At 45.1% G+C, this 15,719-nt stretch overlaps 1 protein-coding gene across 1 annotated transcript in view; it reads left to right on the forward strand.

Annotated features, from left to right (window-relative positions):
• Positions 1 to 15,719, forward strand: part of Dlg5 (Discs large 5) — an 847,504-nt gene that overhangs the window by 32,769 nt on the left and 799,016 nt on the right. The window contains exon 3 of the mRNA XM_068372367.1: positions 12,758 to 12,854. Within this exon, the coding sequence (XP_068228468.1) occupies positions 12,758 to 12,854 (97 nt within the window). The remainder of the gene's footprint in view (positions 1 to 12,757; positions 12,855 to 15,719) is intronic.

A 15,719-nucleotide genomic window follows, 5' to 3' on the forward strand; every position in this document is an offset into this window, starting at 1 on the left:
CTGCCAAGCCTTCTTTTACTAAGCTAGTGCTCTCTCGCTCTTCTAAGAGGGCTTTACGTCTACTAGGCGACTGGTTGGTTACCAGGAGGAGTTTGGGGAAGACGGCCTTTGCCTTCCCTCCTTTTAAACTAGCTTCTAGAGCGAGCGTCTGGTATGACACGGGAGAAGTTCTCGGCTTGGGAGTCCCTGCCTCTGCCCATGGTGACTTCTCAAGCCTCGTAGACTCTCCCCGTCGCCTGGCCATGAGACGCTCTAAAATTTGTTGGTCCTCCTCGGACCTTGACCATCTCCTTAAAGGGGTTTACAGGGCCTTCGAAGTTTTTAACTTTTTAGATTGGTCTCTAGGAGCAATAAGCAGGAAGATCTCGTCTGCCGACCAGGATGTTTCCGTGCTTATTATGTCTTGTATGGACAAAGCCATCCGCGATGGCTCCAATGAGCTCGCCGCCACCTTTACGTCTGGAGTCCTGAAGAAGAGGGAAACCCTTTGCTCTTTCCTTTCAGCAGGAGTTACTCCCTGTCAAAGATCGGAGCTTCTCTTTGCCCCCTTATCGGCTGCTTTGTTTCCTCAACAGCTGATCAAGGACATTGCTGCTTCGCTTGTACAGAAGGATACACATGACCTGATGGCTACTTCTGCTCGCAAGGTAGCTCCTTCTTCATCTTTTGTTGTGAGGCCCAGAATCGATACTCCTGCGTCTAGGTTTATCCCGCCTTTTCGTGGCAGAGCCCCCAGCAGGGGAGGCGCTCGTGCCGACGGAAAGAGAGGCAAGAGGAGAGGATCCAAGTCCTCCCGTGGCAGAGTCTGACTGCCCACGTCCTCAGACAGCGGTAGGGGCCAGACTGAACAACTTCTGGCAGGCCTGGGAGAAGAGGGGTGCAGACCAAGAGTCTGTGTTGTTGCTCAAGGAGGGGTACAAAATACCTTTTGTACGCAGACCTCCTCTAGTAACAGTTCCTCTAGACCTCTCTCCCAGGTATCGAGAGGAGTCTAGGAGACAAGCTCTACATCAGCAGGTGTCTCTTGCTAGAGAAGGGAGCGGTGGTGAAAGTCTCGGACCTTCAATCACCGGGATTTTACAACCGTCTCTTCCTAGTCCCAAAGCATACGGGAGGTTGGAGGCCAGTGCTGGACGTCAGTGCGCTCAACGTTTTTGTTACAAAAACAAAATTTACGATGGAGACCACGAAGTCCGTCCTAGCAGCGGTCAGAGAGGGAGACTGGATGGTCTCTCTCGACCTGCAGGATGCGTACTTCCACATTCCTATTCACCCAGATTCTCAACCGTATCTGAGGTTTGTTTACAGGAATGTGGTGTACCAGTTTTGAGCACTGTGCTTCGGCCTCAGCCCTGCTCCCCTCGTGTTTACGAGGCTCATGAGGAATGTGGCAAAATTCCTTCATTTATCGGGAATTCGAGCCTCCCTGTACTTGGACGACTGGCTTCTCAGAGCATCGTCCCGTCATCGCTGTCTGCAGGACCTTCACTGGACGTTGGGTCTGGCAAAGGAGTTGGGACTGTTGGTAAACTTAGAAAAGTCTCAACTGATTCCATCCCAGACGATTCTCTATTTGGGGATGGAGATTCGCAGTCTAGTTTTTCGGGCTTTTCCGTCTGCCACCCGAATAGAGCAAGCCCTGCTCAAAGTCCGACTCATGCTGAAAAAAGACCGTTGTTCAGTAAGAGGTTGGATGAGCCTCGTAGGGACTCTGTCATCCCTGGAGCAGTTTGTCTCGCTAGGGAGACTTCACCTTCGCCCTCTCCAGTTCCATCTAGACTCACACTGGAACAAGAGCAAGACTTTAGAAGCTGTGTCAATCCCGGTCTCCGAGCCAGTAAAAGCATGCCTGAACTGGTGGGACAGCAACATAAGTCTGAGAGAGGGTCTGTCCCTGGCAGTCAAGAACCCAAACCACGTGTTGTTCTCAGACGCGTCGGATTTGGGTTGGGGAGCGACTCTGGACGGTCGGGAATGTTCGGGTCTTTGGATGTCGGATCAGAAGAGCATGCACATCAACGGCAAGGAGCTGTTAGCGGTTCACTTGGCCTTGATGAGTTTCGAGAGCATTCTTCGAAACAAAGTGGTAGAGGTCAATTCAGACAACACCACACCATTGGCGTACATCTCCAAGCAAGGAGGCACTCACTCCCACACACTGTTTGTCATCGCAAGGGACCTCCTCATCTGGTCAAAAAATCGAGGCATCTCCCTGTTGACAAGATTCATCCAGGGGGACTTGAACGTCTTGGCAGACTGTCTCAGTCGGAGAGGTCAGGTGATCCCCACGGAATGGACCCTCCACAAGGACGTGTGCAAGAGTCTTTGGGTGACTTGGGGTCAACCCTCCATAGACCTCTTTGCCACCTCGTTGACCAAAAGGCTCCCGACCTATTGCTCGCCAGTCCCAGATCCAGAGGCGACCCACATAGATGCGTTTCTACTGGACTGGTCTCACCTGGACGTGTACGCATTCCCACCGTTCAAGATCGTCAACAAGGTACTGCAGAAGTTCGCATCTCACGAAGGGACAAGGTTGACGTTGGTTGCTCCCCTCTGGCCCGCGAGAGAGTGGTTCACAGAGGTACTTCAATGGCTGGTAGACATTCCAAGGAGTCTTCCTCTAAGGATGGATCTCTTACGGCAGCCCCACGTAAGGGACCTTCATCAAAGCCTCCCCGCGCTTCGTCTGACTGCCTTCAGACAATCGAAAGACTCTCAAGAGCTCGAGGCTTTTCGAAGGAGGCAGCCAGAGCGATTGCGAGAGCTAGGAGAGCTTCTACCATCAAAGTATACCAGTCGAAGTGGGAAGTCTTTAGAGTCTGGTGCAAGTCATCATCCATTTCCTCTTCCAGTACCTCTGTAGCCCAAATCGCAGATTTTCTCCTACATCTGAGAAATGTTCGCTCCCTCTCAGCGCCCACTATTAAGGGCTACAGGAGCATGTTGGCGTCTGTATTCAGACATAGAGGCTTAGATCTTTCCAATAATAAAGATCTCCAAGATCTCCTTAAGTCTTTCGAGACCTCTAAGGAGCGTCGTATGGCAACTCCTGGATGGAACTTAGACGTGGTCCTAAGGTTCCTAATGTCCGACAGGTTTGAGCCATTACATTCAGCCTCCCTGAAGGATCTCACCCTCAAGACGCTTTTCTTAGTGTGCTTGGCTTCGGCTAAAAGGGTCAGTGAGATCCATGCCTTCAGTAGGAACATCGGCTTTTCCACAGACAAAGCCACATGTTCACTTCAGCTTGGTTTCTTGGCCAAAAATGAACTGCCTTCTCGTCCTTGGCCTAAGTCATTTGATATACCTTGCCTGTCAGAGATCGTAGGCAACGAGCTTGAAAGAGTACTGTGTCCAGTTAGAGCTCTTAAGTTTTATTTAGCTCGTACCAAATCCTTACGAGGTGGATCTGAGGCCTTGTGGTGCTCAGTTAAGAAGCCATCATTGCCTATGTCTAAAAATGCTTTGTCGTATTTTATTAGATTTTTAATCCGAGAGGCTCATTCTCACTTGAGTGAAAAAGACCGTTGCTTGCTTAAGGTTAAGACGCACGAAGTAAGAGCTATAGCAACTTCCGTGGCCTTTAAGCAAAACAGATCTCTGCAAAGTATTATGGACGCGACCTTTTGGAGAAGCAAGTCGGTATTCGCTTCATTTTACTTAAAAGATGTCCAGACTCTTTATGAGGACTGCTACACACTGGGTCCATTCGTTGCAGCGAGTGCAGTAGTGGGTGAGGGTTCTACCACTACATTCCCTTAATTCCAATATCCTTTTAATCTTTCTCTTGAAATGTTTTTAATCTTGTTTTGGGTTGTACGGAAGGCTAAGAAGCTTTTCGCATCCTTTTTGATTTGGCGGGTGGTCAAATATAATTTCTTGAGAGCACCCAGATTAAGGGTTTTGATGAGGTCCTGTTGTATGGGTTGTCGCCCTGGATACTTCAGCTCCTGGGAGTCTTTCAGCATCCTGAGAGGATGGCTGGGCTTCGTGAGGAAAGCGGACTAACAAGGCAGAGTAATCGTCAGAGTCAGCTTCCTTACCAGGTACCTATATTTATTTGGGTTTTGTTATGATATAACTGTCAAAAACTCTAAGCATATACACCGTAATTGTATTAATACTGGTCTCTACCCACCACCATGGGTGTGAATCAGCTATTATATATTCACCGGCTAAGTTTAATATTTAAAAATGATATTTTGATTATAAAATAAATTTTTGAATATACTTACCCGGTGAATATATAAATTATAGGCCCTCCCTTCCTCCCCGATAGAGACCCAGCGGAATGAGAAGAACTGAGGCTGTTTACATGTATATGCGGTATCTGGCCGATAGTCGGCGCTGGTGGGCACACCCGCAACCTTCATGGCGATCGCTCGCGAGTTTTTGTGTTTCTGTCGAGCCGTCCGAGACGTCAGCTATTATATATTCACCGGGTAAGTATATTAAAAAATTTATTTTATAATCAAAATATCCTTTTTTTACCCTTGCTTGTATTTGATATCTCTGTCAAAGTTCAAAATGGCTACCCCCTCTAGTGGCTTTAGGGTGTGTGCTAGTGGGTGTAAGACCCGTTTATCAAAGGCCTCCATTGATCCTCATTCATTATGCATTAAATGTAGGGGTAAAGTTTGTAAACTTGATGATAGGTGTGACGAATGCCTTATTTTGTCTGATCATGAGTGGCTTAATTTCGATCGTTATATTCATAAGTTAGCTAAAGATAGGGTAAGACGTAGTTCTTCTCTTTCTTCTAAAGATTCTTCTTCCTATGTCACTGTTCCTATTCCTTCTCCTGTAGTGGTAGTTCCAGATCCCGCTACGAGTACCATGAATGAACCAACACTTGAAGATATGAAGTTGGCTATCCAGGCGTTGGGTACGAAGGTAGTCTATCGCTGCGGATAGAATGCAATTAATGGCTGATGTTAAACAGCTAAAAAGTGAAAGTGTTAAGGTACAGTGAGTGGTGTTAGTGTTGTGGAGGGTACGCCTGCTCGGGCTTGTCGTTCTCCTAGTCCTGGTCCTCTTCCAAGCTCCCCAACCCCTGGGAGAAGGAATGTCGAAAGATGAAAGGAAACGAGAGGCATTGCTTCCCAAGCAGACGTTCCCTCGAGCGTTCGTGATTTTTCCCAGGATGTTCGCTCTTACCGTAGAAAAGGCGAAATTAATAAGTTTGGCTCATCATCGGAGGATGATTTACCTAAAAGAGGTTGGAGTCGAACTTCTAGACCTCTTAAGAGGAAAATTGACCTATGTCCTTCCAGGACATCGCAAGCAGGCTGTAGTCCTTGGAACAGTCCTGAACGTTTTTCGTCTGAAGGAAGCTCGCCTTCTAAGCGGCCTGCTGTTGAGCAATTATCCGACCTGGCCGTAACATCCTTTCATGCTCCTTCGCCTCCTTCAGATTGGATCTCACCCGCTGTTTGCTCTAATCGGTCTTTGAGCTGTGGAGAGGAAGAACTTGCGATTAATGTTTCGCAAGACTCTAATTTTAAGATTTTGCAAGAAATGCAGCAGAAACTTTCATCTTTTATGAAAGGCTACCATCCTACTGAATCCTCCTCTCTTAACACTAAGCGGTGCAAGGCGGAGAGTCAGCGAACGCTTGGTGATAAAGTTTCTAAACGTTTTGAGTGTACGACTACACACAGAGATGATAGGGAAAGTAAACGTTCTTCACGAAAGGCTGATCTCTCGGGCTTTCAGGAAGTCGAGCGTTCTCCTAATCGAGCTGCTGTTCATGCGCTTAGCAGTGATTGTGATCGTTCTGCTGAAAGCGCTTTCAAGTGTTCAGCTAGGCGTAAGGTCGAGCGTGCTCTTGAGCGTCCTCCCGTCGAGCGTTCAACAGAACGCGAGCGTCCTCCACGACATGACGTAGAGCGTGATGTCAGGCCTTCAACAGAACGCGAGCGTCCTCCAGAGCATGACGTAGAGCGTGACCTCATCGAGCGTTCAGAGCGTAAGCGTCCTCCCATCGAGCGTTCAACTGAACGCGAGCGTGACGCCAGGCGTCCTCTCATTGAGCATTCATTGGAACGCAAGCGTTCTTACATCGACCGCCCTCTTGTATGTGATACAGAACAACAAACATCTAGACAGGACTTTGAACTTAATGCAACGGTTCTTAACTCTGACTGCGTGGATCGAGAGCATTCTGAGGAGCAGCGAGACTTGTTATCAGAGGAAGAAGTTGATGTTCTTCTTTCACCTTCCGAACCCTTTGAGGAGTTATCTGAGGATGAGGACTCTAAATCTTTTCGTCATTCGGTAGACTTAAAGAAGCTGATGAAGATTTTTCATGTTGAGTTCCCAGAGTCTTTTATTCCTGTGGCTCCACTATCGCCTCCATCAGAGTTTACTCTAGGGAAACCTAAGAAAAAGTCTCTGTTTATTAAAATGGTGCTCTCTCGTTCATCTAAAAGAGCACTTAAATTAATGGGAGACTGGATGGGTGCCAAGAAAGAGCAAGGGAAAGCGGCCTTCGCATTTCCCCCTACTAGGTTGACTTCTAGATCTAGTGTTTGGTACGATACGGGAGAGGTTCTCGGCTTGGGAGTTCCTGCCTCTGCCCAAGGAGATTTCTCAAGCCTGGTAGACGCTCCTCGTAGATTGGCCATGAGGAAGACTAAGGTGGTTTGGTCTACTTCCGAATTAGACCATTTACTCAAAGGTGTTTTCAGAGCCTTCGAGGTATTTAATTTCCTGGATTGGACTCTGGGGGCCTTGGGCAAAAAGATGACTACACTCAAGGAAGGAGACTCTTCGAACCTAATCCACGTCATGTCATGCATGGATAAGGCGTTGCGAGATGGGGCTAATGAGTTAGCTGCTACTTTTACAGCAGGAATTCTCAAAAAGAGAGCCCAATTGTGTTCATTCCTGTCTGTGGTAGTTTCATCCTTTCAGACATCAGAATTATTATATTCTCCACTGTCGTCATCTGTTCCCACAGGACTTTATTAGGGAGGTTTCTTCTTCGGTAACACAGAAAGCCACTCAAGACCTGGTCTCGAAGACAGCAAGGAAAGTGTTGCCACCTTCTTTCGTTAGCCGCAAACCTAAAGAGGCTGCTCCTTTTCAAAAGTTTTCTCAGCCCTTTCGAGGAAGACCTTCCGTTAGAGGTAACTTCAGATCAGATGGAAGGGGGACTAAGAAAAGAGGAGTAAGAACAGGGCGAAGCAGAGTCTGACTGCTTTTGCCTTCAGGCAGTAGGAGCCAAACTAAACATCTACTGGCAGGTGTGGGAGAAGAGGGGTGCAGATCCTTGGTCAGTCCAACTTCTAAGGAAGGGCTACAGGATCCCTTTTATAAATCAACCCCCTCTAAGGTTAACTCCTATGGATCTCTCTCCCAAGTAGAGGGAGGAATTAAAGAGGCAAGCATTACAGCTACAAGTGTGTCTCATGTTGGAGAAGGGAGCTGTAGAGAAAGTACAGGACTGGAAGTCACCAGGCTTTTATAACCGCCTTTTCTTAGTTCCCAAGAACTCAGGGGGATGGCGTCCAGTTCTGGACGTAAGTGCTCTCAACAACTTCATCCAGACAACAAAATTCTCAATGGAGACAACGAAGTTGGTGCTTGCAGCGGTAAGGAAGGGCGACTGGATGGTATCACTGGACCTTCAGGATGCTTATTTCCATATCCCGATTCATCCAAAGTTCAAGCACTTTCTGAGATTCGTTTTCCGAGGAGAAGTCTTTCAATTTCGAGCCCTGTGTTTCGGCCTCAACACCACCCCACAGGTCTTTACGAGACTTATGCTCAATGTAGCAAGGATGCTCCACTCAAGAGGCATCAGAACCTCCCTGTACCTGGACGATTGGCTTTTATGAGCCCACTCACAAGATCGCTGCCTGAAGGATCTTCAGACAACTTTGAAGTTGACGGAAGAATTGGGTCTTCTAGTCAACAAAGACAAATCTTCACTGATACCTTCTCAAGAGATTGTATATTTAGGAGTGATGATTCGAAGTCAGGTTTTTCGGGCTTTTCCGCCTCCCTTAAGGACGGAGCAGGCACTTCTAAAGATACGTGCGATTCTAGGAGAGCAGAGCTGTTCTGCGAGGAGGTGGATGAGTCTGTTGGGAACGCTCTCCTCTTTGGAACAGTTCATCTCTCTGGGAAGGCTGAACCGACCACTCCAATTTCACCTCAACTCTTGCTGGAACAAGGAGAAGGATTTGGAGAAGGTGTGTGTTCCAATCACGAAGTCAATGAGTCACTGCCTGCAGTGGTGGAACGACCCTATCAAATTTCAAGAAGGTTGCTCATTAGAACTGAAGAGCCCAGACCTAGTGTTGTGTTCTGACGCCTCGGACTCTGGGTGGGGGCAACACTGGGCAATGTGGAAGCATCAGGGGTGTGGACGGAGATTCAGAAGTCTTTCCACATAAATCAAAAGGAGCTGCTTGTAGTTCTTTTGGCCCTAAAGAGCTTCCAAGGGTCAGTACGAAACAAAGTGATTCAAGTCGATGCAGACAACACCACGGCATTGGCCTACATAGCCAAACAAGGAGGAACACACACTATTTCCCTTTGCGAGACGGCGAGAGAGCTGCTCATTTGGGCCTTTCAAGGTTCATCCAGGGGGAAAGGAATGTTTTGGGAGACGGTCTCAGCAGGAAAGGACAAGTCCTATCCACGGAGTGGACTCTACACCTAGAGGTGTGCAAGAGTCTGTGGAAACTTTGGGGTCGCCCTTGTATAGATCTTTTCTCGACTGCAAAGACCAAGAGACTAGAGACATATTGCTCCCCAGTGCCAGATCTCAATGGCAGTACACACAGACGCATTTTTGCTAGATTGGGCAAATCTAGATGTGTACGCTTTTCCTCCGTTCAAGATCCTGTACAAAATTCTTCAAAAGATTGTGACAAACAAAGGGACCTTGATAGTCCCCCTCTGGCCCTCAAGAGAATGGTTCACAGAGGTACTGGAATGGATGGTGGATACTCCCAGAAGCCTCCCTTTACGAGTAGATTTACTCAGACAGCCCCACTTGGTAAGACACCATCAAAATCTCCAAAGTCTTCGACTAACTGCCTTCAGGCTATTGAAAGACTCACAGAGCTAGAGGCTTTTCGAAGGAGGCAGCTAGGGCGATTGCAAGGGCTTGGAGGTCTTCAACCATCAGAGTCTTTCAATCCAAGAGGGAAGTTTTCAGGGAATGGTGCAGGGTCAACTCTGTTTCCTCTTCCAGTACCTCTGTAGCTCATATTGCTGATTTTCTTTTATTCCTGAAAAAGAAACTAAGTTTTTCTACGTCAATTATCAACAGATACAGGAGTATGTTAACGACTGTGTTCAGGCACAGGAACCTGGATCTTTCAAATAATAAGGATCTACAAGAACTAATTAAATCCTTTGAGACAGCAAAACAACAACACCAGGATTCACCAGCTTGGAATCTGGATGTTGTGTTAAAGTTTCTGATGATTGACAGGTTTGAACCCCTGCACTCTACATCTATGAAGGACTACAGGATGAAAACCCTTTTCTTGGTTAGTCTGGCAACAGCCTAGACGGTTAGTGAAGTCCATGCTTTTAGTAGAAATGTGGGTTTTCAGGACGGTAAAGCAATCTGCTCATTACAATAGGGTTTTCTTGTTAAGAACGAGCGCCCTTCCCAACCTTGGCCTAAGGCCTTTCAGATTTCGCACCTGGCGGACGTGGGTGGAAATGAGCTAGAGAGAGTTTTATGTCCAGTAAGGGCCCTCAAGTTTTAATTAGACAGAACAAAGGCTTTAAGAGGCAAGTCGGAAGCACTGGTGCTCGGTGAAGAAACCTTCCTTGCCAATGTCCAAGAATGCTCTATCTTACTTTATTAGACTTCTAATTAAAGAGGCTCATTCTCACTGCAGTGAGACAGACTTTAGTCTTTTGAAAGTAAAGACTCATGAAGTAAGAGCAGTGGCAACTTCAGTGGCATTCAAGCAAAATCGTTCTTTGCAAAGCATTATGGACACAACCTTCTGGAGAAGCAAATCTGTGTTCGCCTCATACTATTTGAAAAATTTCCTGACTCTATATGATAACCGATATACTCTGGGACCGTTTGTAGCAGCGGGTACTTTAGTGGGAGAAGAATCCGCCACTACTTTCCCATGATCCTAATACCTTTTCTTTCTCTTGGAACTTTTATTTGGTGATTTTATGGTTGTCTTGTGGAGATTGCGACAGTCTTCCGCAATCATTAATTTGTCAGGTGGTCTTTTTTGTTCCTTGAGAGCGCCCCGGAATGGGTATTAGAGGAGGCTCTGTCACAAAGAGGTGTGATCAGAGGTTGGCAGCTCCTAGGGATCTTCAGCCCCCTGAGAGGACTGCTGGATCTCATAAGGATAGCAGACATAATGGCAGAGTATCATTGAAGTCAGCTTCCGTATCAGGTACGAAACCCTTAAGTTTGTTTTGTATTTTAGAAACTTTTAAGCAGAATTCCAACTATATTGGCTGTCTCTAACCCTCCACCAAAGGTGTTAATCAGCTACATATATAACCACCAGGTAAGTCTTGTGTTTAAAAATGTTATTTTCATTATAAAATAAATTTTTGAACATACTTATCTGGTGGTTATATATGATTAAAATCCCCCCCCCCTCCTCCCCTCTAGAGACTAGAGGCATGGAAGATATGAATACTGAGGGAATGGTTTCCGGTTACCTCGCTAGGGGCGCATGGGTAGCACACCTGGCTATCCAATCGGCGATGGGCGCGAGTTTTGAATTTTTCTGCTGTGACGTCAGGGACGTAAGCTATATACAGTATATAACCGCCAGGTAAGTGTGTTAAAAAATTTATTTTATAATGAAAATAACATATTTAGTGACGAAACAAATGACAAATTTGAAAGTAAATTGTCCTTTACCTAACTATACAAACCTTGTGCTCCTTACTGTATACAGATTTGTCCCTTTATCACCTATCCCCTGCAAGTCCTGCCTGCAATCAAAAGTGGTGATATAGCACAAGTGTGTGTGTGAGGGGGTTAGCCGGTAGTATCCCATCCCTCCGCTAAATAGAAGTGAAGTAGTTATACCTCGCTAAAAGGCATATTGCTAGTTTCCAGTTTTGCAGAAAGTATATTCTTTGTAAAGAGCTCAAGGTTTGTATCATTAGGAAAAATGCAAATTACTTTCAAATTTGTCATGTTTGTAAATCAGGTTTGTTCCATAACTGGAATACAAACCACACTATTTAATAGGGATATTACTTTTGGCGTAGCTGAAATGACAAGCCATTGATTTTTAACGAGGGTCAACTACCCATACCGCTAGTTAGAGGGGGATAGGGGAGGGTAGCTTGCTCTCAAACCCCCCCCCCCCTGCACACACAGCCGAAGTGTGATGTAACCAGGCAGACACAATCCTAAAATGGTCTTCAAGTTGCAGTGTCAGTAAACCCAATGCTTTGCCAGGTCTACTACGCACAGGATTCCAGCAAGAGTACAACCCTTTCAATGGCCAAGCGCCATGAAACCTGCAGGTTCTCCTTTTGGGATTCACAAGATGTGAGGTACCTTTAGTCTTTTAGTATCCAAGATGCTCTAGTTTCAAGTTCCTGGTTTAAGTTTCCAGCCAGTTGGAACGGGAGCTTCCTCCCACCTAAGGATGTCTCCTAAGTAAAGGATAATTGTTTGTATTCGTGTAGGAAAAAATCACAAATTTTTAGAAACAATTTGTAATCTTCCCAACCTTACAAACCCGAGTGCTATACTAGAACTTTCTCGCCATCACCAGCTCCCGAGATAGTTTCAGGCTTCCATGTAAGTTGGTTGTCAGTGGGCTGGCGGTTGCTTCCCCGCTATCGACAGGCAAGTACCTGTCGGTTGTTTACACTTCGTTATAATTTTAACTGCCGTATAACAGCGAAGCAAATACTATAATGAAGTTGTGTTTGTATGATTAGGAGAAATACAAATTACTGTACAGTACTTGAAAAAATTTGTGATACTGTATTTCAAATACTGTTGTCAAATCCTGTTTATTTAGAGAGCAAAAGATCCTGTAAAAATTTTGAGATTACATAGCCATTCAGTATTATTTGGACAAAACTACAAACAGAGATAATGTTAATTTGTTATGGGGGATTAAAATTCCAAATCTTTCCAAAAATGTAGCGTTTTTTTGCTAAAAGCTTGGTCACGGAAGTTCATTGAGAATTAATTCAAATGTAATGAAAACTTTAAAGATTATGACTCATGATATTAAAAGTTCAGCTATATACTGTACCTTAAATCATTCTTTGGAAAGGGTTTTAACAGCGCGTCAATGGTATAACAAGTTAATTTTCATACATTTTCTTGAAGAATCCAGGTGTGCTTATCAAGATTGCTGAGCTTTAGGTCCTTTAGTGGCTGTTGGCGATGTTTGGTAACATTTCGGTTTACCTGGTATTTGATTTATATCTTCCTTAATTTAAAGAATTATGATTTTAGTTACATGGTTTTAGTGTTATATAAATAGGTGATATTAAGATGGTTTATTACCAATAATCTAGATTACACGTTGAGTTTAGAAATACCGATAAACCTGAGCTTTCAGAGAGAAGCAATATGAACATGAGGCAAGTATGGAAATAAATTTTATCTTAATCCCATTTATTATGGTTTGAAATTTAATATCAACAAAGTATTGTTTGTTACTTCAAAATTAATTTGTAATTTAATGTTTCAGTTTGTGTTTTATTAGTTATATTGAATTGTTGAGTACTGTAGCGTTTAATAATAATAATGTATTTATCTTCCCAGACACTATGTCTTGCATTGGAGACCACATACCCTCATCTCCTAACCATCATGCTTATTGGAGCTTCTCAACGGACTCAGCTCTACGTCTCCAGACAAAGTAAGTGTACTTTTGATATTTTGATGTTTGATTGGATGTTCTTTTCTTAATACAGTACTGTAGTTGATATTCTCTCTCTCTCTCTCTCTCTCTCTCTCTCTCTCCTCTCTCTCTCTCTCTCTCTCTCTCTCTCTCTCTCTCTCTCTCTCTCTTTTTTTTGTGAAGTTCTTGGATTTTTCATTAACATTACAGACATTGAGAATCATCATTTATTCCAGCACAGGTACAAACCATCCTCCTTTACATAGGAGAAGGATAACAGCGAAGTTGAAATACGGCAGGTAAAATTTTATAACCAGGTATAAGTAGTTGGTGTGATAACTTTTATAACAGTCATCAGTGTAGACAGACATTCTTCAACTGGCTGGAAACTTTGGCAAATATTCAAGCTTTAACAGCATTTTTCTTCGGTACTCTAGGATTTTGTTCTCGGTAGGAGTCTTTTGCATTTTAGAATATTGTCCTTGAATTTGAGACATGCTTAATGATAATATGTCTCCCACAACTCTTTAGTTGGGCCAAGGTAATTGCAGAATTCTCACCTTTACCACCAGGGGTTAGTCTTATCAAGTGAGCACTTTCACCCCTCACCGAGGTTTAGAGGTTTAAAAGGCTGTTCATGAATAACAGAGGCAAGGGACTATGACATTGCTCTTTCGAGCAGGACAATGCCCTAGCCAACTACCTACACCTTGTTTTAGATTTTTAACTTCCATCTTACAATTTCAGTTATCATTCTCCCATGTAATAGACTTAGGTTTGTATAGTTAGTTAGGAAAAATACGAATTTTCAAATTTGTCGTATCAGTTGACTTTTATTCCAATTTTTATAGTCATTTGGGAGATGTTTCACTCAAAAGGCACTGAATAGTGTGATAGGTACATCAGTTTTGCCAAAAACTGATGTACTAATAATGTTAGAATTGTCTTTTACTTCAGTTATTTGGTTCTATTTGTACTTAAATGCAATCTTTCATAGATTGAAGTATTGATGATACAGTGGTACATTAATTTAAGAGTTTAATTATTTTTGGAGTGAGCTCGCAAACCAAAACAAATTTTCCCATTAGAAATACTGTAAAGGAAATACACTCTATGCAATCCACCCATCCATATTTAGACACACACACTAATTTTTATAGGTTTTGAAATAGAATTGTTCCGTAACTGGAATACAAACCACGCTATTTAATAGGGGTATTACTTTCGGCGTAGTTGAAATAACGAGCCATTAATTTTTAACGAGGGTTTACTACCCACACCGCTATTTAGCGGGGGTTGGGGAGGGTAGTTTGCTACCCCCCTCTCACACACCTGTGCTTAAGCTCGCTCTACTCTTGGCTCGGATGGTAGTCGGATGTGTCCACTCATCCTCGCCGTCATTTGGCAGCCATTTAATTGCTTTTGTCTTTTCTTTTTCTTTTTCTTTTTCTAGGTCTGTATGTGAAGTTGGCCTCTGCAATCATGTGCACCTGCCCTGGGTTTCCCCGATCGCCCCTGTGGAACATTCATGTCGGCGGTCGAGACTAATCCTCATGCCCTTTGTCCTTCTTGTAGGGGCCAACGGTTTGATAGCAACAACAGGTGTAGTGAGTATAGGGAGTGGTCTACCTCCTAGTGGGAGAGGTTTTCACGATGACGGAAGAAGTCCAAACGGGATATTTCTCCTTCGAAGGTTTCTTTGAAAGGAGAAAACCCAAGGCCTTTTCTTCCGTTGCCCAAACCTCCTCCGAAGCTCCCACTCGGTCGGTCTCTTTCGAGAGACCGTCGAGTGGTAGCATATACCGATGTACTGTTTACCAACCTCGGGGCTCGAGAGATGATGTTGCTTCCCCTAGCGAAGCAGCTCCACCTCTCCCCCCGGGGGAGGATATGTCACTAACCTTATTTCAGCTTTGGTTCTCCTTGGCGCTTACGGGTTCGCCCTCCAAGGAGGTTTTGCTTATCTACAGTACATCCGATTGGGTGCCGCTGTCAAGCAATCGCCGTCACCGTCAGAGATTGATCCTCTGTCTCTTGTCGACGTTGTGGTGTCAGAGGTATCCAATGCGGTATCACCCATCACCTCTGCCACTTCAAACCCTACGGTAGCTGACGGCTTAGTTTCTCCTGTTCCTGTTCAACCTATGAGGGAGAAACTAAGTCCATCATCAGTCTCTCTTGCTAGTGTTTCTTCCCCTGGGGGGAGTTCACTTACAGAGACTCCTCTTCGGAGAACTGCAGGTCAGCTTGCTGATCCAACGGCCCCCAGAGGGCGCATTCGTAGGAAGGCTTGCCTTCCAAAAAGTCCTCCAGGGGAGACAAGAATCCTAGAGGAAGCAGCCGAGGCCGCAAACGCTAGGATAGGCAGTCCCCCTGTATGTCCACCAGTTGGGGGATGCCTACAAAGTTGCTCAAACAGGTGGAAGCAACTCGGGGCCGATTCCTGGACAATCTCCGTGATCAATCTAGGATGTCACGTCCCGTTCATAACATCTCTACCTCCCCTGACGACGCATCCATTGTCATTGAACTCCCTTGCCATGGGATCGGCAAGGGGGCATGCCCTTCGGGCAGAAGTCCAGACCCTGTTGAAGAAGGGCGCTCTCCAAGAGGTCCTCGAAGAATCTCCAGGCTTCTTCAGTCGACTCTTTCTTATAAAGAAGCCGTCTGGAGGCTGGAGATCAGTCATCGACCTCTCAGCTCTGAACAAGTTTGTCAAACAAACTCCGTTCAGCATGGAAACGGCGGACACGGTCAGACTAGCAGTAAGACCGCAAGACTTCATGTGCACGCTGGACCTAAAGGACGCGTACTTCCAGATCCCAGTCCATCCGTCTTCAAGGAAGTACTTAAGATTCAGCCTAGACAACAGAAAGTACCAGT

This window comes from Palaemon carinicauda, chromosome 4 (genome assembly GCF_036898095.1).
Source record: "Palaemon carinicauda isolate YSFRI2023 chromosome 4, ASM3689809v2, whole genome shotgun sequence".
In the NCBI taxonomy this organism is placed as follows: Eukaryota; Metazoa; Arthropoda; class Malacostraca; order Decapoda; family Palaemonidae; genus Palaemon; species Palaemon carinicauda.